This window comes from Bufo gargarizans, chromosome 6 (assembly GCF_014858855.1).
Source record: "Bufo gargarizans isolate SCDJY-AF-19 chromosome 6, ASM1485885v1, whole genome shotgun sequence".
In the NCBI taxonomy this organism is placed as follows: Eukaryota; Metazoa; Chordata; class Amphibia; order Anura; family Bufonidae; genus Bufo; species Bufo gargarizans.
In genome coordinates, this window is record NC_058085.1 from 350,135,800 (window position 1) to 350,158,660 (window position 22,861).

Below are 22,861 nucleotides of genomic sequence, written 5' to 3' on the forward strand. Positions count from 1 at the left end.
AAGTTGGTGGTGAAGGTGTTGACCGGATGAGGAGTCGGTAGAGGATGAGGAAGCGGAGTAGGAGGAGGAAACAACAGGAGGCAAACTGAAGTGCCCAGCAATCCTCGGTGGTGGAAGGACATGCGCCAAACTGCTATCCGCCTCAGGCCCAGACGCCACTGCATTTACCCAGTGTGCTGTTAGGGAGATATAACATCCCTGACCGTGCTTACTGGTCCACGTATCCGTAGTTAGGTAGACCTTGCCATAGATGGCGTTGCGCAGTGCGCATTGTCCCCCACTTGGTTGTGCAGGGGAAGGAATGGCACGCCTGGAAAAGTAGTTTTTTAAAACTCTCCGTCTCCACCAGATGGAATAACAGAATTTCAAAGGACAGTAATTTAGAAATGCTGGCATTCAGGTCTAGGGATTGCGGGTGGGTAGGGGGGTACTTCCTCTTCCGCTCCAGTATTTGGGAGATGGAGAGCTGAACGCTTTCGTGGGACATTGTGGAGATGCTTGGTGACCCAGGTGGTGGTGTTGCTGGCAGATCCTCTGATTGCAAGGTGGCAGGTGCCACTGTCAATCCAGAGGTGGATAAAGAGGCCGGGACTGCAGCAGAAGAGGAAGCAGGAGAAGCCAGAGACCTTTCTTGATTTTTGTGGTGTCTACTCCACTGCAGCTCGTGCTTTGCACTTAGATGCTTGGTGATGCAGGTTGTGCTCAGCTTGAGAGCTCTAATTGAGCTCAGGTTCAGGCTCTGATTGCATAGCATGCAAACCACTCGTGTCTTGTTGTCAGCACATTGTCTGAAAAACTGCCAAGCCAGGAAACTCCTTGATGCTGGCTTTGGTGTGCTCGGTCCCTTGCTGCAGTGGGCAGTAGCAGGCGTACTGTCTAAGGGATGGCTGCTCCGCTTTTGCACCCTGCTCCCTCTTATGCTGTGCTGGTGGCTCTGTGCGACCACTGCCTCTTCCTTTGAACTACACAGGTTACTCGCAAAGCCACAGCAGTTGGCACCTGTGTTTCGTCATCATCCGAGACGTGCTGCGGTGGTTCTACCATGTACTCATCTTGAAACATAAGTGGTTGGGCATCGGTGCACTCAATATCTTCCACTTCTGGGGCAGAAATAGGTGGATGGCTCTTGGAAACCCTGCTAGCAGAGTCATCAAAAAGCAGAAGAGACTGCTGCATGACTTGGGGCTCAGACTGCTTGGCTGATTTGCAACGGGGTGAGGTGAAAGACTGATGGACATCGGCTGCAGGTGCCAACTCTGATCTTTCAGCAGGAGACTGGGTGGGAGACAATGTAAAGGAACTGGAGGCACTGTTAGCAACCCAATTTACTATCGCCTGTACTTGTTCTGGCCTCACCATTCGGAGAGCCGCATTAAGCCCGACCAAATACCGCTGAATTTTCTGTTGCCTACTGGCACCTACTACCAACTACTTCATCCTCAGTTTTTTTAGCTCAACCCCCCATACAAGCTCCATATCAACTCAGGAACAAAGTATAAAGGGGAGTATAGCAAATAAAAGAACTAAGAGGAATATGGAAATCATTAACCTCTCCTCCCATGTTTTAACGAGTGACGAAATCTCCCTACTCAATAAAGGTCTGTCCTTTGTCCCTACGGTCCCGTACGATACATTTGAATGGAGCAAAGATTTAGCTCTCTTTATAAGAAAACTCCTATGGCATAAGCATTTTGCCCTACAGGAGAAAAAACAGTGTGAAGAATTAAATATGAGCCCCCAGGAACTAGAAGCAACTAAGGCGCTTGCAAATCTCTTAGAGGAAGGTGAAAAAGATAGGGCAGAGGGCCCCTTTACACAACTAAGACTGAAAAGTACACAAATGCCACCTCCCCTACCAGACTCAAATATATCCATTTTTAATAAATTAGTATCCAGAGACCTAAGGCAAATTCAGACCTTTGGTTGCAGGAATAATTTAAATAAAAATGAACATGAAGCCCTGAAAAAGCTGGAGAAGGATCGGGATGTGGTAATAAAAGCCTCCGATAAGGGGGGCAATCTGGTCCTCATGGACATAGGGAAATATAAAAAAATGTGCTTGGATATCCTGAGCAATAGAGAGTCATATGAACTCCTACCCAAAGACCCTGGCCCTATGTACCTGTATGAATTGAGAGACATCCTGAATGAAGGACTCAGAAATAAATTAATAAATGAAGCAGAAAGGGATTTCCTTCTGCCTTACCACCCGGTCACGGCTACTTTTTACTTCCTGCCCAAGATACATAAGGGCATCAGTCCTCTAAAAGGACGCCCAATAGTATCTGGGATAGGGAGTATAGGGCAAAATATAGGCATCTATGTAGACAGGATCATCCAGCCATTTTTAACAGCATTACCATCATACATACGAGATACCTCTGATCTCCTTTTAAAACTGAATGGCATATGTCTGGATGACCCAATGATCTTTGCATCCATAGATGTCGAAGCGCTGTACAGTTCAATCAGACATGACCTGGGCTTGAATGCAGTGGAGTACTATTTATCCATGCGGGATAATAGGATGAGAGCACACAATAAATTTGTTTTAGATCTATTGAACTTCAGCCTTATAAAGAACTACTTTGTCTTTGATGATCGCCACTACCACCAGCTCAGGGGTACCGCGATGGGCAGTTTCTGTGCGCCGTCATATGCAAATTTGCTCCTGGGCTGGTGGGAGACCAATTATATTGGGTCTGAGGCTCTAGCAGAGTGGCAGGACAGAGTAGTTCTTTGGCTGAGGTTCATAGACGATGTGTTCGTGCTGTGGAGGGGTACCGAAGAATCCTTCACTGAATTTGTTACGATTATTAATGACAATGATCTGGGCCTCAATTTTACATCCACTTGTGACAAAAACGCATTACCGTTTCTGGATGTATTGATTGAGAGAGGCATAAACCAAAGCATTGTCACCTCGGTGTACCGAAAAAGTACGGCGGGTAACAGTCTCCTTCGCTGGGATAGCGCTCACCCTTTTCCCCTACGCAAGGGAATTCCAAAGGGCCAATATTTCAGGATCCGGAGGAATTGCTAAACTATGAAAAAATTTAAAAAGCAGGCAGCGGACCTGAGAGTGAGATTCAGGGAAAGAGGCTACCCAGATGGAATTTTACGTACAGCTTTTGAAACAGCGTGCAATGAAAATCGAGACCAACTCCTCATCTCTAAAAGACAGAGAGTAGGTGCACCCACAGATCAAAATAAAATCCGAATAATCGGCACCTTTGATAGCGGACACCGGGAAATCAAAAATGTGCTCTCCAAACACTGGGACATTTTAAAAGCGGACCCAGATTTGGATAAAGTACTAGCACCTTACCCACAGATAACCTTTAGAAAGGGTCGCAGTTTAAGAGATAGACTAGTGAACAGCCACTTCCATTCGCCAGAAAAACCAGGCAACTGGCTCTCCAGAAAGCCCATGGGCACTTTTAAATGTGGTAGCTGCACAGCGTGCAGCTATATTAAAAAAGCAAAAACATTCACCTGTTTGTCTAATCAGAAAGAATTCTACATAAAAGATTTTATAAACTGCCTCACGACAGGGGTAGTATATCTGGCCCAATGCACTTGCCCACTAGATTATATGGGCAAGACAAAGCGCAAATTTAGAAGACGGATAAGGGATCACGTGAATGACATTCTAAATGAAAAAGACACTTCAATAGCTCGTCACGTTGTGCAGCACCACGGAGGAAATACAAAATGCCTGAAATTCATGGGCCTTCAACATGTCTCCAAACCCAGGAGAGGCGGAGACTGGGATAAGCTAATCCTACGGGCAGAAACAAAATGGACCTATAAATTAAATTCCGTGACACCCAAGGGATTAAATGAATTTATTTCATATAAACCCTTCTTATAACTTCATTGCTATAACCATGAAGGAAAAGGATTATATATGGGAACAACAGTGTGTCTGCAGAAAATACTAATTAATTAGGATCCAGAAAAATCTATTATGCACAGTGCCCTCTTGTCTATAGCAATAAAAATCTAACAAGAAAATGGCAACATTTTCAATTGAATATGCGATCCTGAAAAATCGTGGAATCAGGCAGTCAAGGGGTTAATTTTATTATTAAAAAGATCAAAAGAGATATATCAGCGATGAAATCAGAGAATAAATATTCCCCTTCATTTAAAAATATCAATAGAGATACATGTAGGATGCACAAAGGCTTTTTACTGTGATCTGCAAGGACCTTAGTATCCTTCAATATAAATCCCCTTATTGTGACCTGCAAGGACCTTAGCATCCTTTAATATAATCTTCTGAAGATCTATATATTTTGGGATATAATCCAACAACAAAAACGGCTTCTATACCCTATGGATTACCCAAGATATATAGAAAGTATTGCCCAACTCTCAAATCGGTGCCCACAGAAACAAGAAAGGATATTCCTGTACTTGTGAGCTTCCAGGACCTGCCGGGGGACGCGGCTTCAGATCCCAATAGTAACTAAGCCGCCGCCCACCGACGTCACTTCCGGTTTCAGGCAGAACGCTGCTGACAGGGTAAGTAACCTTTGAGAAGCCCAATCAGCCTGCGTATGTCCAGGAGATATGACGTTTTCAGGGGGGGGGGGGGCGGATGAAAGTAGGACGCCCAGCAAAGAGCCCATAGGTGAACCAATTAAATGGGAGGAGCTAGGACGCCATAAAAGAGACACACTTACATCTAACAATTGCCACTGCCTTGATTTGCGTGCGGGAGCGCTGCCACTGCACTAGGCGCCCCGGCGCTCTTGTTTTCTTGTCCCTGAAGAACCACTACCCCTAGTGGTGAAACGCGTCGGACAGACTAGGATAGACTAGAGGAATATTAGCTGCAAGGGTGATTTAGTGTTAGATCCGAGGTTCCAGCGGTTGTGGGTCTCCCTTTTAAGGGCGAGTGCCCGGAATACAGCCAAAGAGGGTTTTCCCCACTTACCACGACTAGTAAGGATAGGGATAAAGCCCAGGTATAATAGCCTATTTGAAAACCTGTTCTAAGAGCGACCCTATACACGAGAAAAAACGCTGCCAAAAGAAATATCGGTATCCTCTGGTCACACCTGACACTATCCTCAAAGAAGCAGTGTGATACAAACATTGTTTCACTATAAGTGTCATATATTCTAAAATATTGATAAAATAAAAGTTATGTTTTAAAGTAACTACAATATAGGTACACTCAGCACAATAATTATATTTGTAGACACTTCTGAGTTATAATACACTGGGCCACGACTACAGACCTCCTGACCCTGAGTATTCTTTAATTACACCTGAGGAAGTTGTTTCACTTGTGCGTGTAGCTGGCACAGATCGACCACGTCCTCCCACTGCAACAGGAGCTCCACCAGCAGCACGACGACCGGGGCCACGTGCCTTATTTGACGCTCTCCTCATATTTCTGAAATGTAGGATCTTGCCCAAAAAGGGTGTTTTTTTAATAACAGAATAGCACAGTGGCATCTAAAGCATGTATCGCAGACTAACAGTTGTTTTTTCAACAACAGAATATGACAGAGGTATCTAAAGTCATCTAAATTTCACACTGACAGATGCAGCAAGGGCTGTAAAATTTAGTATTTTGCCCAAAAATTTTGTTTTTTAAAACCCAGAAAATGATAGCTGTATTTCTATCTTAAATTGCACACTGACTAATGCTGCAAAGGCCACAGATATAGGGTCTTGCCAAAAATGGGTGATTTTTTTAAACCCTGAATATAATTGCAGTAGTTCAAGTTTCTATTTGACTGTCACAAATGCACAAATGCACATATGCAGTGCTGTTGCACAGAACTTGCATAAAATGGCCGCCGCCCACCTAACTAACAGACGGATAAAAGTTATTTTTCTGTGTCACTGTGCTCAGGGCAGGGTAAAAAGATTGTGCACTGCACCACCAAAACTAAATCTATGTAGATCGCTGAGTTAACTAGCACTTCTAATTAAAGATTCTTTCCTATTGTCTCCCTCACAGCAGCAGTATCCTCTCCCTACACTAGTAACAGCAGAGTGACGTGCAGCGCTATGTGACTCCAGATTATATAGAGGCTGGGTCACATGCTGCACTGGCCAATCACAGCCATGCCATTAGTAGGCATGGCTGTGATGGCTTCTAAAGGCACCAATTTAAACGCTTGTTGATTGGCTGCTCTGCAGCCTTTCAAAAAGCGCCATTAACTCGCCAAACACCGAACCCGAACTTTTACTGAACTGTTCGGGTTCAGGTCCGGGCTCCAAAAATCCTAAAGTTCGGTACCAAACCGAACTTTACAATTCAGGTTCGCTCAACCCTACTCTACACCACTTTTGAACCCAGGACTGTGTCAGAGGTCAAGATGAGATTCTTCAGCAATAGGCAGCAGCCTCGTGAGTCACTTAGAGACTTTGCATTATCCTTACAGGAAACCCTGCAAGCTGTTATACAGGTAGCTCCCCATCAAGCAGAGTATTAAGCTAAAACGCTGAGAGAACAATTCATTGAAGGCATTAGGACAGAAACCTTAAAGATCCACTTAAAGATGTTAGCTGCACAGCACCTAAGTTCTACCTTCCTAGACTTCAAAGAGCTAGCTATCAGTTTTCTAGGGAAAGCCCCACAACCAGAGCCTGCTAGGCCTGCTGAAATGTCTGTGAATAAGCCAGCTACATCTCCAAAATGTCACCCTATAGTCAGTCAGGAAGCACAAGCTCCAGTCCCTGATGCAATGCAGTTGCTGCCTTGACAGATCAAGTCAACTTCATAACCAAAAGTCTGGAGAAAGTATGCCAAAAACTAGAACATTGGGAGAAATCCCTATTGTTGGAGGATGAGACACCGTTACCAAGGAAACATTACCCTCCTGATGATAGAGAGACTTATCATAGAAACCCTGGTAGATGCCCCACTGACCGCTTTAACGAGCAAAAGGGACCCATTTGTAGATACTGTCACAAGCCAGGCCATACAGAAAAGATATGCTGGCAGTTTAAAAGGTCGACCCCGAGACCAAGGACCTCCCCTCGAGAGGTAGAGCAGTAGGTCCAGAAAATCCCAGCTGGATGCCCAGATATGTAGGATCCCATCCAGAAGTGGTTCTCCGAATGCCTTTTTTGCCTTACTGGACACAGTCAAGTCACAACTATCCAACAGACTGCATTTGAGAAATACTGGGACCACGATCAGCTGACACAGCCACCAGAATCCTGGCTGAGCATTATAGCCAGCAACAGCAAACCTGTGCCAGTGCATGGGTGCTGGGAACCAACTCTTCAAGTGGGAGGAACCACACTACTCCAGCCAAGGTATTATTGTTGTGCAAGTCAGGGAAGACAACAACCCTCCAGTAGTCCTAGGAATGAACGTCCTTAGTAACTGGTATACTGAAATGCTTGAAGCTTTACACAAGTCCATGCCTAGCGCTTCACCGGCCTCCAAAAATGTGATACAACACATCATCTATGTATTAAGTGCACAATAGAAATTCACTAATGAGAAAGGAGAGATTTGCTGTGCTCGCATCAAAGGTAACCAACTAGTGATACTGAAACCCTATACTGAAACACTCTTATGGTGACTAGCTGCTCTTGGAATTCAAGGCCAAGACTACCAAGCCATAGTAGAACCTATCAACCTATCAACCTAGAAGACCATCCTCTAGTCCGAGCTGCAAGAAGCCTAGTGACTGTTTCTCAAGGTAAAGTGCCAAATCGTCTCCTGAACTTAAGTAGTAGCAGTATAACCTTGACCAAGCACTACCCTGTTGCTCAGTTGTTACAAGTCACTTTTCAAGATGTTATCAGCGTACCTGCAGCTACGACTGAACAGTCTACTCGGAAGCTGAATACTCAAGATCATATTACAAATACATTATGGTGTAAAGAACTCAATGTGGGAGATACTTCTACACTTGAGGAACAAATTGAAGGAGTCTTAAAAGACATGAAGGAACATCATTCATCAAGCCTTCAGTAAACATCCTTCAGATTATGGAGAGGTCAGTGTAATCAAGCACACCATCCCTACCGGTTCACACCGTCCAATCAAAAAAAAAAAAACAGCCTATACCACCAACTACAAAGAAAAACGGGATCAGTCAGCACATCCCAATGCTCAGGGGCACGTTACTATGGCTAAGAACAACACTGTAAAACAAAACATGCAATGCAACAGCTCTCACACTAATTAAAATAAGCCTATGGGGCTACCATACAATTCAGGGAGTGTAGGTTCCACATGCATGCTGGGCCTGCTTTAATTTCTGATCAGCTCGTCTGCCCCATAGGCTGATTTTAATTAGTGTGAGTATATAGCTTGGCCTGCTCCCCTTCACTCACTGAAAGCCATTTGGCACCAGGAGAGATATAGTTATGGACTCTCATTGCATTCTTTGGTGGCCATTTGACACCAGGAGTGGTGTGGAGTGGGCCCGGCATGCATGTTGGTACCTGCATTCCTTGGATATAATGGAGGCCCAACTACATGCCCTTTGGACTTTGCAATGCACCTGGAACTTTCCAAAGACTAATGGAACGCTGTTTAGGCAGCTACTCATCTACTCTAAATCCTATGAAGACCACTTAAAACATCTTGCAGAAGTTTTTCAAGTCCTCATCAAGCATGAACTCAAGATCAAACCCTCTAATTGCTACCTACTAAAACCAGAAGCCAAGTACCTGGGACATGTTGTTAGTTCTGAAGGTGTCAAGCCAGATCCAGAGAAGATAGCTGCAGTCCAGAATTGGCCTACACCTACCACAGTAAAAGAAGTGAGAAGTTTTCTTAGTTTTGCAGGATTCTACTGACATTTCATCCCTCACTTTGCCCAGATTGCTGAACCGATACAATAACTCCTGAGAGGACATCCCAAAAAGCACCAGAAAGCCCAGATACCAATTGAATGGAATGAAGACAGAGATATTGCTTTCCAACTCCTGAAGAAGAAGTTGACCGAACCACCTGTCTTAAGCTATCCAGATTAACAACTCAGTCCTCAGTTCTGTGTCAGCTCTCCTGGTGTGTGTTGTCTTGTCCTGCTCCTTGTTTGTACTCACTCTCCCATGCTGCTGACCCATGGGATCCGTGTCTGTCTGTGCTCTATGGGTTTCCTACTTGTTCATTCCCGTCTTCTTTTCTGTGTTTTGTTATCTGTTCTGCCTGTTATGTTTGAGTTACCTTGTGTATTTATATTTCTCTGTTCAGCAAGCCCTTGCTGCAGCATGCCTTGCTGCAGAGTGCTATGGGCAAGGCCACGCAGTATACCACTGGTGGAGCTAGTCCTTCTCTGCTCATTTCCACTCCTGTTCCCTTGCGTGAACTCCTGCTTGTGTTTTTAGTTGTTATTTGTATTTGCCTGTTTATGTTTGCCTATGTACTGTTGGTACCTTCAGGTACCTGTTGTCCGTTTGCTCCTGTTGTCACTGTCTAGTTCACACTCTAGAGTGGACCCTGGCAACTCCCTGCGGCAAAGTCTAACCCTACCATCTGGGGCCCTAGTGAATACCAGGAGTTGCTTAGTCACGCCCCTCTGGAGTATTACTAGACAGTGGCGCAGTGGGGGTTTGCTCCCACTGTGCTGACGGTACATAGAGCTCATGTTTTGTCTGTGCTGCCTTCCCTGGTTTTTGTTTTGTGCAATAAACTCTTGTGTGTCTGTACCTGATTTCCGTTTGTTTATTGCTTGACGACGCGGTGGTCTCTCCTGGGACCTCCAACTCGTGACACACTTGTTCTTTTCTGTCCTGTGAATGCCTAATGTTTGGGGCCTGTACTACACTGGCCTGCAGTATAATTTTTATCTAATGACTGTCTAATATACCTCCAGCCACATAATCACTTGATCTTTTCTGTACGGTGAATGCCTAATTGTTGGGGCCTCAGTGGGATTCAACACCTGTGACGACCACGTTTTATCGAATTTCACCTATTATCATTTGGGGTTTATTCAAGAGAGGGGATTTCGTTAGCCATGTTTTTAATCCAATTTTATATTTTTAGTTCTTTTAAACATATGAATTTGACATGTATTTGTACTGGACTTCAATAAAATCGCTATCCAATGATCGTCTAATATATCTCCAGCCACATAATCACTTGATCTTTTCTGTACGGTAAATGCCTAATGTTTAGGGCCTGTACTCCACTGGCCTGCAGTAAAATTGATATCCAATGACCGTCTAATAAACCTCCATCCACATAATCACTTGATCTTTTCTGTACGGTGAATACATAATTTTGGGGCCTGTAATCTAACTAGCCAACAGTAAAATTGTTATATGGTGACCGCCTAATGTACTTCCAACCACATAATCACGTGTTCTTTTCTGTACGGTGTATGTATAATTTTTGTGGCCTGTAATCTAACTGGCCAACAGTAAAATTGTTATACGGTGACCGCCTAATGTGCCTCCACCCACATTAATAATTTTCTGTACTGTGAATAAATAATTTTTGGAGCCTGTAGTCCACTGGCCTGCAGTAAAATTGATATCCAATAACCGTCTAATATACCTCAGGCCACATAATCACTTGATCTGTTCTGTACATTGAATGCCTACTGTTTGGGGCCTGTACTTCAGTGGGCTACAGTAAAAATTGTATCTATTAAACGCATAATGCACCTCGAGCCACATAATCACTTGTTTTTAGGTCAGGTGAATGCCTAATGCCTAAAATAAAATTCTTCTAGGCTCCAGCAGGGCACATTTTTTAGAATTTCCCTTTAAGACGCATAACAATGGCCCCTGATTAAAATACATATTTTTTGTGGGAATTTTTGTCATTGATCCCCCCTGTCCATGTTGTGAGACTATTTGTGCACTACTAGTAAGTATTTGGTGGCTGCAAATATGACCTGGAGGTTTTCAAGGGCCTTCAGCGAACTTGCATTTCGTGAACATTTGATCACGTTTGCTTTCGCGAACCATCCTGGCCGATGTTCCGCCATCACTAGTCATCACAGCTATTTCTAATCTTAAGACTGATATCTCCGAAATCACCAAAGAGAACAGAGCACCACAAATAGTGCATCGCAACTGTCTCAAGTTGTGTTTGAAATAAATTATTCAAGAAGAAGCTCCAGCTATAGAACAATGGTCAGAAAAGTCACCTGATCCAGTTGAACCAACACCGTCTATTGAAAACCTATTATTAGACTCAGAATCTCCACACTGGTTCTTTACACCATGGCTTAACTTCTGGGAACTAATCTGAATCACTGTAAAAGCTGCCTTGCTGTAAATGACTTTTGTGCACATTGATGACCTTTGGATCAGCTTCAGTACAGTACTGGGAGTTTTATTAAGAAACTTGGTCTCCTTATTCCACTTCATCTCCTAACTGCACCTAACGCTGCGGGTGCAACGAACAACACAGGGGCCCAGCCACCAAAGCACCATAAGCGTACCCATTACCATCAAGGGCACCTCAACTTCCATCTGGCTGGTGTTCCCTGCAATAGAGAGTGCCCTGGAGGATTTAGTGCTGTCTTCCTCATCACTGCATGCCCACCCAGGGATCTTCAAAACCGTGAGTACGACTACTACCCCCATCAGCCCACTGTGCACTCACATACTGCCCTTGGGGTCCGGTCCGCTGCAGTTACAAGGATGTCAATGGCTGCATGATTTTGAAGATAATACCTTAGTTTTACCCACAAAATTGTGCAGCTGTTGGACACTATAGGTGGGCAAGGTTTTGTTCATGTGCAGTTGCCACAGCATATGTGTGTGCTCTTAAAGGTCAAAAAGGTCAAATATAACTCACAATCCAGATAATTTCTTCACATTAAAAAGTCTAAAGGTTGCCTTATGTGAATTATTTTGGACCAATGTACCCATTACTAATTTGGGTGTTAGCAGATTTGCCATTTTTTTATATTAAAATTTCATGTGTCATGATAACTTCGCTGCTCAGTAGAGGACACACTCCTGTGAACCTGCAGACCACACAAATATTAAAGCAAGGCATAAAACAGAGAGAACAAAAAGATCTGTTGAGGAAGAAGCTCTATATAATATAAAGAGAAGCAATATTCTGTCACAAGACAAGGAGCTACACTAAGTGACTTGACTTCTGGACTCTACTCTTACACTTATTATTGTCTTCCATTGCCTCTCCCTCCTCCTGCATTCTCAGCCTCTCAATGTGTCCAGGGATCATTAGCTGCACCTCACCTGAGCACAAGTAGCAACCTTTAGCTGCCCTGGTGATTACTACCCTATTAGCTATACCCTTGCTGTTATAAGGTGCTCAGAAGTTGTGATAGCTTTGAAAGATCATTACGTTCCTGGACCATAATAAGTATTTCTGCGTTGTAGTAAATTGAGTGCTCACCTGTCCCCTCTTCTGTAATAGTAACAGTTCCTTCCAGTGTTATTGGCCTGTATATATATGTGTCACTGGATAATTGAAAACTGGAAGGATTCATAGTGTTTGTGGAGCAACCCAGACGATCCAACTAAAAAAGACAGATTTTAATCATGTATAAGACAAAACTATTGATATAACATACATAAAAATAGTAATGGTCATGGAGGAGAATGATCCTATATCAATACACTGGCAATTGCTCAGGGGGTTACATTTGTCTCTGCCTGTAACTCTCTAGATGTAGAAAACAGCAGATATGGTACTGTAATATGCAACATACTAGTAAAACCAAGGATGACATAGCACTACTGAATGACTGGACATTGGTACCCAGCCATATCAATAATCTCTACAGTCAATAAAGTGTAAAATTGGGAATGTATGATGGAGAACTTAAAGGGTAAACTTACAGCCCATTTTTATTGTCATAAAGCACCTGGAATGAAAATTTAAGGAACTTTACAAATCTATGCCTAATATGCAGTCCTAGGCATCTCCATGGTAACAGACAACAAACAAACCCTGTGTAGTCTGACCCTACAGTCATACTCTCTTTCATCTGTTCTTTACTTCTTTTTATTAAGCATGTAGCAAGAAGTAGGGTAAAAATGGATGGCTGGATGGCAGCATGACTGCAAGAGCAGAATGCACAGGGTTTATTTGTAGTCTGTTACCATAGAGATGTATTGGACAACATAGGAGCTGTAGACATAAAATAATAGGAGATTTTTAATTGACTGTTTATGAAATTGCTTCATTTTTACTCTGTTGGATGGATATAGCATTAATTGGTTATTAAGGTAGTGTAAGGAATCGTCACTTTTCAGGGGGTCACACTCACAGATATCTCACCAGACAACGGATTTTCATGTCCAAACTGTGCATTTATTTTGACAGTGTTCTTATAAAGGATAGTCCAGTTATACATCACTGGGTGGGGTGAGGTTCCCAATCCGCCAACACTTAAAACACAAATAAACTCCTACCCGTTTAGGCGCTACCTAAACAAAATACGTCCCTACCTCACTCATAGAGCACAGTTCGCACATGGACATTATATGCGGCTTTCCTCAGCCAACATCAATACCGCAGCCTCCAGGCTGTGGCAACTCCAGTACCTTTTGGGGGAGTGTGGCCCAGTAGTCCTCCAGATGCTGGGCGTGCAACCCTCGTTCTATAGGAGTCGCTAGGTCCTCCAAACCTCAAGCTATTCAAAGCCTTGTGGCCCCTCAGTCCTCTTGTCTGAGACCACACACAGAGCCTCTGCCTCACAAAACAGTCTTGCTCTCCCTCCTCAGACTGACCTACTCTGAGGTGCTTTATGCAAGCCTGATTACAGCAGGCCTCACCTGTGATCACCTAAGGTAGAAAGGAAAATCCGTACTGGAAGGGTGTGGACTGGGAACTCCCTCTACCAAGCCTAGCCACCAGTCCAAGTAAAATCCAGCCCAGAAAATGTATACAGAAATGTCTCAGCAAACTATGCTTTGCTGAGACTACTGTCACTCTCTGGATTTTATCTGTCTCACCCATCTGAGGTACCTGAAGTGGGACAACACACCTTCCAGCACTGTTCACATTACCACAGTAGACAGAGTTTAAGAGAATAACTATAGATCATAACGAGTGTTGTGTAATAAAGGATTTTGTGCTGAAATCTATATTTACACAATTTATTAAAAAAATATCTGTATGTGGTTTACAAGCTATTAAAGATCTTACCTTTCCATTGAAGTTAACACAGGTGCCGGGGGGACTAACATTTGGAGGTCCAAACAGGTAGGGCATTCTTACTACTTTTTGACATAAGCTACCCTTATAAGTGCCCTGAACTGGTTTCCCGTATGTGTACCTGGAAGAGAAAACAACTACATAACAATAAAAAAATGAAAGAATAATTTGGGGAAACATTCCATTTAGGGGGAATTTATCAAATACTAGCATTTTATGCCAGTCTTGGATATCCCCTGAGCACCCTCCAACAATCCATGCACGTAAACTAAAATCTTAACCAGCTCATAGCTAGAGTTGATTGTGTTTTTTGGCTTAAATGATGGTAAACCTTCTGGGGCTGATGGCCCCACCCATGCTACTGCCGCCATTTTGGTAAGTGGCGAGGATGACTTAGAAACGCCACTTGTGTCTAGATTTAGGTGCAATGACATTTGAAAAGTTGCAAAACTGGAGTTTCAACCTTTTTTACAGCTGAAAACTGGCTTAGGCAGGATGGTAGACTCAGACCTTCTCAAGCAAGTGTTCTTTTGGAGAGGTTCCATGGTAGTTGTAATATTATGTACACTGGAACCTCCCCAGAAGATCACCTCTTTGAGATTATCCCCAATTTACACAGCATCTTTCTGTAAATAAACCACCCACATAGAAGATCAATTCTGAGTGCCATTGATGGTAGTTGCCTAAAAACTTTCTTGCTGTACTTACCAGGGTTTATTTATGGCATGTATTTGCATCCATGTTTTACAGTTTTTTCTATTTATTTATTTTTAAATGTCCAGTGTCAGACTCGCTCATAAGAGTATCATAGGATCCTCCAGTAGACCGTTGCTTGGACACAATGATGTGCCCCAATGGTTTAACAGAAGGCACATCTTTTTAGACCTGACTTTAGAGCCCATGCAGTCTATTATTTTTTTTTACCAATCTATAACACTAGGCAGTTAGCTTCAAACTTCTCTAGAGGTGAATGCAGACAACCAAAAGTTTATCTTTAAAATCTATGTCTATTTAGATCAACTATAATTTATAAAGCAGATACCCTTACCTGCCACATGTCTTTACTGGAAATGCCTGAGTACTTTTAAGTATATTGGTCGGCAGCTCAAGGATGACTTCAAACTTTGGCAGCACTATATCATAAAGACAAAAAATAAAAAGGCTAGTAACAAGCATAATGTTGCAGAGTAATAACCTGTTTAGATGACTTTATAACGTTCCTCACCATATTCTTCCACGTTGAAGGTATGAACCTTTTGATTTACCCGAATGGAATATTCCCCAAATTGGGGTTCAGGGGAAAGAGAATAAGATAGGTCAGCTATTCCCTGGGTAAGACTGACGTTCAAGAACTGACCGATCCTGTTCTTTCTTGGGTCCTATAAGTGGAAAAGAGATATCTCGGTATTGTTAAAACACCATCTTGATGCTCATCCCTATGGCGTATTGTTTGTAAATGACCATCTAGAAAAAAAGATCAGTGGTGTGCAAATGCAAATGACTAAAAAAATAGTATGCTTCAGTTTTCTAAATGATAAACTCTTTTTCATGGTTCTGGAAGTGAAGCTTTCACAGTAACCAGTAACATTCTGACACAAGTGGAGAACTTTCTTACAGCCAAAGCTCCACTTCCAAGACCATGGCAAAAACTGGGCATCCAGTGAATAGAAAATGAAAGTATTTTAGTACATATTTTTTGTCTAAATTTTGAATTTGCACATTACTGAAAACAGTTTTTTTGGGGTTGGACAAACCTTTAAAAACAATAAGTGTTAGACCTTGTTGCTGCTTCCTTAGGCTCGGATCAAAATAACACTGGCTTCTGTCTGGTCAGGTTTCCAGTGACAAGTCAGCCGTGTTACTTTAGCCAGAGGTGGACATTGGTACTAGAGGAACCTCTGCAAAAACAGTATATTGGTCCCTTAACCTCTAGATCACTGCCCCTGATTCCTGCTGTCAAAAACACTGGAAACATGATGGCTACCATCAATGGCATCTGTTTGATAACAGATTTGTCATGCCTGTCATGGCTCAGAAAACATTGCTTCGGTGTGAACAGAGCCCTACTGCAAACAAATCGATCTATTCTGATGAACTATCAATGCATTTCTCACCACCAAGTGTCCATTTATAATTGTAAATGTATTTCTACCTGTTATAGAGTTAATACAATTTTAATTTTGATTACCTGTAATTCTACAAGTGGAAGCTGAAAAAGAAAAATAATGATAAATAAAATGAATAGTGTTAAAAGTACACAGTTATTCTATTTGCAATTATTAAATGTCATGCACAGTGTTTTGAGGACTATATATTAAAGAAGTTGTCCCACGAAAGATAGTCAGCAGTTTTCAAACTAGCATCTGGATCTGAATACTTTAGTAATTTCATGTAATTAAATATTTAGCATAGCCACTGAGTTTTTTAATAAAATGTATCTGTATAGCGCCACCTGCTGTTTTTTTTATTATATCTTATTTCTCTGCCCACCTACTTGAGGTGAAAGAATGCACTCAATTGCTTCCTTCAACCGCCTCCTAAGCTGTGATAGGGAAAATGCTGCAGCAGAAAATACCCCCCCCCCCCTGTATCTGTAGCAGAAAGGACACACCTCCTGAGCTGTCAATTTAAAATACATCTAATAGAGCAATTGGAGCAATAAATGGGGAGATATCTGGATCCATGTGAGGATTGAACATTACTTATGCCAGAATGCTGCTAAATAAACCTGAAATGTACACGATTTGATAGCTGGCTAGATTTTATTTTCAGGCCCATGGCCTCTTGAGATGCACCAACTCCCCCCATGTCCTGCTCTAGGCTTATAGCTGTAGGTAGTCTGGGCATGCTGGGAGTTGGAGTTTTGCAACAGTTGGAGAGCTGCAGGTTGGCCATCCCTGGCCTACAGTATAAGTGCTTATTCACGCGACCGTATGAATGAGTCTGCATCCGTTCCGCAATTTTGTGGAATGGGTGCAGACCCATTTATTTCAAAGGGGCCGCAAAAGATGCGGACAGCACGCCGTGTGCTTTATTGGCCCCACAAAAAAAGATGCATGAGCATGTTCTATTCTTGCATGCAATTGCGGACAACAATAGCAATTTCTATAATCTGCCGCCCGGTCCATTCCGCAAATTGCGGAACGCACACAGACGGCATCCATGTTTTACGGATCCGCAATTTGAGGACGTCAGTGCCCCCTAATGTTGATTTCTATTAGGGACTGTGCAGTCATGGAGAATTTCTGCAGAACCAAATCACCATTTAAGTCCCCACACAAACAAAGAACTGTATCTATTCAAGGCAAGATAGGATGCAGAAAATTTTGCATTTGGTGATTTGGGCAACATTTATAAATCCTACAGATGGTGGAAACTTAAACAGGCTGTCTAGACCGGCACCAGATGTATCACAATGGCTCAGCCTGGATTATATATGTGGTGCTGGGATAGGCACTTTTCTCTGACTCCCTATGAAATATTAGTTGGAATATGTCATGCTCCCTTTTCCTGAAGTCCCACTTGTTTTCCACTAAGCCAGTCTCCATTTTCAAACAAGTCATAAAAAGTTTAAAAAATCCTAATTGCACCAAATTGCATCAAAATTGTGCCAGTTTTAGACATATTCTAACCAAAGACATGTTAGTAAATCTGGTACAAAATTTCCAGAACAGCATGGATAGAATATAAAACAGGAAATGCAGTCATCATTAGAGATGAGCGAATCGAAGCTGACGAAGTGGAATTCGATCCGAATTTCAGGGAAAATTCGATTCGCAACGAATGTGAATTTCTTTGTGCTTCGTGGTAACAAATCAAATTTTTTCTACAATGGCAGCTACACGTGTGAGGACTGAGGACATGGGGCAAGGAACCCTGGGAAGGCGGGATCACCCATATTGACATGCATGCATGCAGCCAATCAGCAGCCAGTCAGCACTGTAATGTCACAGCCCTATAAATACGGTAGCCATTTTTGATTCTGCCATTTTCCAGCGTTCTGAGTGCAGGGATAGAGGTGAGAAGGCGCTAGGGACAGCAATTGGAAAAACTTGATTGTAAAAAAAAAAAAGAAGAAAATGATTGGGGAAAGGATATGGAGGAATCATTCCACAGCATCTTAGTGCAGGGAGAGACGTCAGAAGACGCTAGGGACAGTGAAAGAAAAGCGGTTTGCAAGTGCAGGGAAAGAATATTTGGGGATCCAAATAGCCATTATACAGCTCTGTCATTCCAGCTCTTTATTCTTGGGATGCAAGTGCTATGTTGAAAAGCCTTTAGTGGCTTATATCTGTAGAAAAAGAAAAATATTTACACAGTTCATTGTTTAAGAAGTTTCTGGTGAAAGCGTATAGGAGCGTATTTCATTAGAAAAAGAAAAATATATACGTACTGCACTGTTGCAGTTCTTTCTGGTGAAAGCGTATAGGGGAGTATTTCAGTCCTACAAGAAAAATATATACGCAGTTCACTCTAAGTTATTTTCTGGTGAAAGCGTATAGGGGCGTATTTCAGTAAAAAAATAAAAAAATATATGCACTGCATTGTTGCAGTTTTTTCTGATGAAAGCGTATAGGGGCATATTTCTGTATCAACAAGAAAAATATATACTCACTTCACTGCTTAATTTTTTCCTCGTGAAAGCATTTGGTTGCCTATTTCAGTAAAAAAAATAATTCTATACGCACTTCAATGCTTAATGTTTTCCTAGTGATAGCGTTTGGTTGCCTATTTCAGTAACAAAAAGAAAAATTTATATGCATTTTACTGCTTAATTTTTTCCTGGTCAAAGCGTATAGGGGCATTTTTCTGTAGCAAAAAGAAAAATCTATACACATTTCACTGTTTAATTTTTCCCTGGTCAAAGCGTATAGGGGTGTATTTCTGTAACAAAAAGAAAAATCTATACCCACTTCACTGCTAAATTTTTTCCTGGTCAAAGCGTATAGTGGCATTTTTCTGTAACAAAAAGAAAATTCTATACACACTTCACTGCTTAATTTTTTCATTGTGAAAGTGTATATGGGCATATTTCTGTGTCAACAAGAAAAATATATAAGCACTTCACTGCCTAATTTTTTCCTCGTGAAAGCATTTGGTTACCTATTTCAGTAAAAAAAAAATTCTATATGCACTTCACTTGAATGTTTTCCTAGTGAAAGCATTTGGTTGCCTATTTCAGTAACAAAATAAAAATCTATACGCACTTCACTGCTTAATTTGTTTCCTCGTGAAAGCGTAAAGGGGCATTTTTCTGTAACAAAAAGAAAAATCTATACACACTTCATTGCTTAATTTTTTCCTGGTGAAAGTATATAGGGGCATTTTTCTGTAAAAAAAAAAATAGAAAAATATGTGCACACTTCACCGCTTAATTTTTTCCTTGTGAAAGCGTATATGGGTGTATTTCTGTATCAACAAGAAAAATATATACGCACTTCACTGCTTAGATTTTTCCTCGTAAAAGCGTTTGGTTGCCTATTTCAGTAACAAAAGAAAAAGCTATACACACTTCACTGCTTAATTTGTTTCCTGGTGAAAGCATATAGGGGCATTTTTCTGTAAAAAAAAAGAAAAATATGTGCACACTTCACCGCTTAATTTTTTCCTTGTGAAAGCGCATATGGGCGTATTTCTGTATCGACAAGTAAAATATATACGCACTTCACTGCTTAATTTTTTTCTGGTGAAAGTGTATATGGGCGTATTTCTGTATCAACAAGAAAAATATATACGCACTTCACTGCTTAATTTTTTCCTCGTGAAAGCGTTTGGTTGCCTATTTCAGTAACAAAAAAAAATTCTATACGCAGTTCACTGCTTAATGTTTTCCTGGTGAAAGCGTTTGGTGGCCTATTTCAGTAACAAAAAGAAAAATCTATACACACTTCACTGCTAAATTTTTTCCTCGTGACAGCATATAGGGCCAGTTTTCTGTAACAAAAAGAAAAATCTATATGCACTTCACTGCTTTATTTTTTCCTGGTCAAAGCGTATAGGGGCATTTTTCTGTAACAAAGAGAAAAATCTATACACATTTCACTGCTTAATTTTTCCCTGGTGAAAGCGTATAGGGGCGTATTTCTGAAACAAGAAAAATCTATACTCACTTAACTGCTTAATTTTTTCCTGGTAAAAGCTCATAGGGGCATTTTTCTGTAACAAAAAGAAAAATCTATACACACTTCACTGCTTATTTTTTTTTCCTCGTGAAAGCGTATAGGTCTATTTTTCTGTAACAACAAGAAAAATCTATACACACTTTTCTGCTTAATTGTTCCTGGTCAAAGCATATAGGGGCATTTTTCTTTAACAAAAAGAAAAATCTATGCACACTTTACTGCTTATTTTTTTCCTGGTGAAAGTGTATAGGGGGATATTTCTGAAACAACAAGAAAAATTTATACGCACTTCACTGCTTCATTTTTTACTGGTGAAAGCATATAGGGGCATTTTTCTGTAACAAAAATAAAAATATATACACACTTCACTGCTTAATTTTTTCATGGTGAAAGTGTTTGGTTGCCTATTTCAGTAACAAAAAGAAAATTCTATACACACTTCACAGCTTAATTTTTTTCCGGGTGAAAGCTTATAGGGACATTTTTCTGTAACAAAAAGATAAAATCTGTACACACTTCACTGCTTAATTTTTTCTTGTTGAAAGCGTATAGGGGCGTATTTCTGTAACAACAAGTAAAATATATGCGCACTTCACTGCTTAAGTTTTTTCTGGTGAAAGCTTATAGGGGGGGGGGTTCAGTACTACAAGAAAAATATATTCTCAGTTCACTTCTGCAATTATTTTTGGGTGAAATCGTATAGTGGACTATTTTAGTACAACAAGAGAAATATATTTGTCGCTTTTTGGGGTGTTTTAATTTGCATTTAATATATTTAGTTTAGCTAAAAGTATGTGAGGCAGAGAAGTGCCAGGCCATGCACAGAGGAGTGGCAGAGGCCTAAATGTTTCTGGCGCAGGCATAGGTCGCAGCATAGTAAGGGGTCGTGGCAGCAAGAGTCGCAGTGAGAGGCTTGAGCTCCCGGTGTCATCTAGCTGTCATGTCTTGACAAGCAACCCAGCGGTTCTTGATCGGTTTACTCGGTTATCCACATAATCAGACACCCCCAGCCAACAGTCGGTGGGTTCGTCAGACACAAACCTTAGTTGGCATGACACAGGAGCAGACCCTTTGCCCTCTCCTGTCCTTAACCTGCTGTCACCGCCAGTTCTGTGATAAGGTCTGGCAGACATTCTTCTCTACCTCTTGCATAACGTTCTTTGTTTTGGTTTCACTTTGTCATCTCCTTTCCTTCTCCCAGGTGTCACCTATTTAGACTAATTGTCTCCCTTTATATTCCCTCCCTTACTGCCTCACTTTGCAGTTTATACTACTTCCTGGATGAGGTGTTCACTGCTGGAGGCTGCTGGTGTTTGCTAATATAAGTCTTTTTCTTTATTTGCGTTTCCTTGCTGACTTGATTCTAGGTGACCCTGACTCCGTCCGTATTAAGTGCAGGGAGCCGGTGGTCGTGTCCCCTCACTATTATAGGGTTTTCAGGTGTCACACAGTATTAGGTACGTGGGCATGCAATCGTCTACCATTTAGACCCTTGCATGGGCATAGCAGTGAGGGAGAGCTCTTAGGGTTTTATAGGGCTCACCCATATGCTCCTTAGTTTGGGATCAAGCCAGTCGGATGTTTATTTATAAGTTCCAGCTATCTGCAACATCATCCGTGACACCTGCCTCTGTCCTTTGCTGTTCCATCACCGACAGAATAATTGCATGCTGTGGGCTCAGCTACTCTATACAGCAAGGAAGAGCTATTAGAGGACAGTCAGCGGCTACTACCTAGCCAAGATCTAGAGGAGCCATCCGCCGCTTCCTCTGCTAGGCGGGCAAGTAGTAATGAGGAGAGTGACGTGGGAGGTGGGGTTTGCGAGCGGTCAGGCTCCTGTCCCAGAGACTGTTGTGGAGGACATCAGTGACGTGCAGACACTGCGATTGGCTTCATCATCATCGAGTACTTTGGAGCCAGGTGCAGAAGGGGCTGAGGGTGGCAGCTTGCCCTTGAGCCAGCAAATCTATAGGGTGGCAGGTAGTCAGCAGGGAGGCAGCAGTGGGAGGTTGGGAGCCAAACGGGCACTGAGTAGACCACCTGCTTCGCAGCAGCCGACCTGCTCGGGAAGTAGTGTTGCAGGGGTTCACGGAGGCAGTGGCGGTAGCAGTCAGTCAGTGCAGACTGTTGGGGGGAAAATCACCTACTTGGCAGTGTGGCAGTTTTTTGTGAAGCCGCTGGAGGAGGTGAAAGTGGCCATATGTAGAATATGTGGGCAGAAAGTGAAGCATGGCCAGGGTGCCAATGTTGGCACTACGGCCCTGCATCAACATATGCAGAGTCGCCATACAGTGGCTGGGAGAACTGTGGCTCCAATGTGGTGGTCCAGCCTGCTGCAGCAACTGCCACATCACCCACTGGCATGCATCCTCGTTTCAGCCAGTCAAGGCTCCACCACCTCAGCTGAAGAGAGCTGTCTGTCATTCCCATCTTCTGCTGGTCCAGATGCTCCTGCTCCTCCTACTCCTCGTCACGCATTCCGTCAGCAATCGATCACCGAATCGATTGCCAAGAGACAGCAGTATGCGTGCACACATCCAACGGCACAGAAGCTGAACGTGCTCCTGTCCAAGTTGCTAGTGCTGCAGTCCCTCTCTTTTCAAATGGTGGACTCTGCACCTTTCAGAGAACTGATGGCTTGTGCCAAGCCGAG

General features: G+C 42.4%; 1 protein-coding gene across 1 annotated transcript in view; it reads right to left on the reverse strand.

Moving 5' to 3' along the window:
- LOC122941089 (alpha-2-macroglobulin-like protein 1) overlaps window positions 1-22,861 on the reverse strand; it is a 179,359-nt gene that overhangs the window by 133,627 nt on the left and 22,871 nt on the right. The window contains 5 exon segments of the mRNA XM_044298085.1: window positions 12,320-12,443; window positions 14,078-14,207; window positions 15,135-15,219; window positions 15,312-15,465; window positions 16,275-16,295. Coding sequence (XP_044154020.1) covers window positions 12,320-12,443; window positions 14,078-14,207; window positions 15,135-15,219; window positions 15,312-15,465; window positions 16,275-16,295 — 514 coding nt within the window.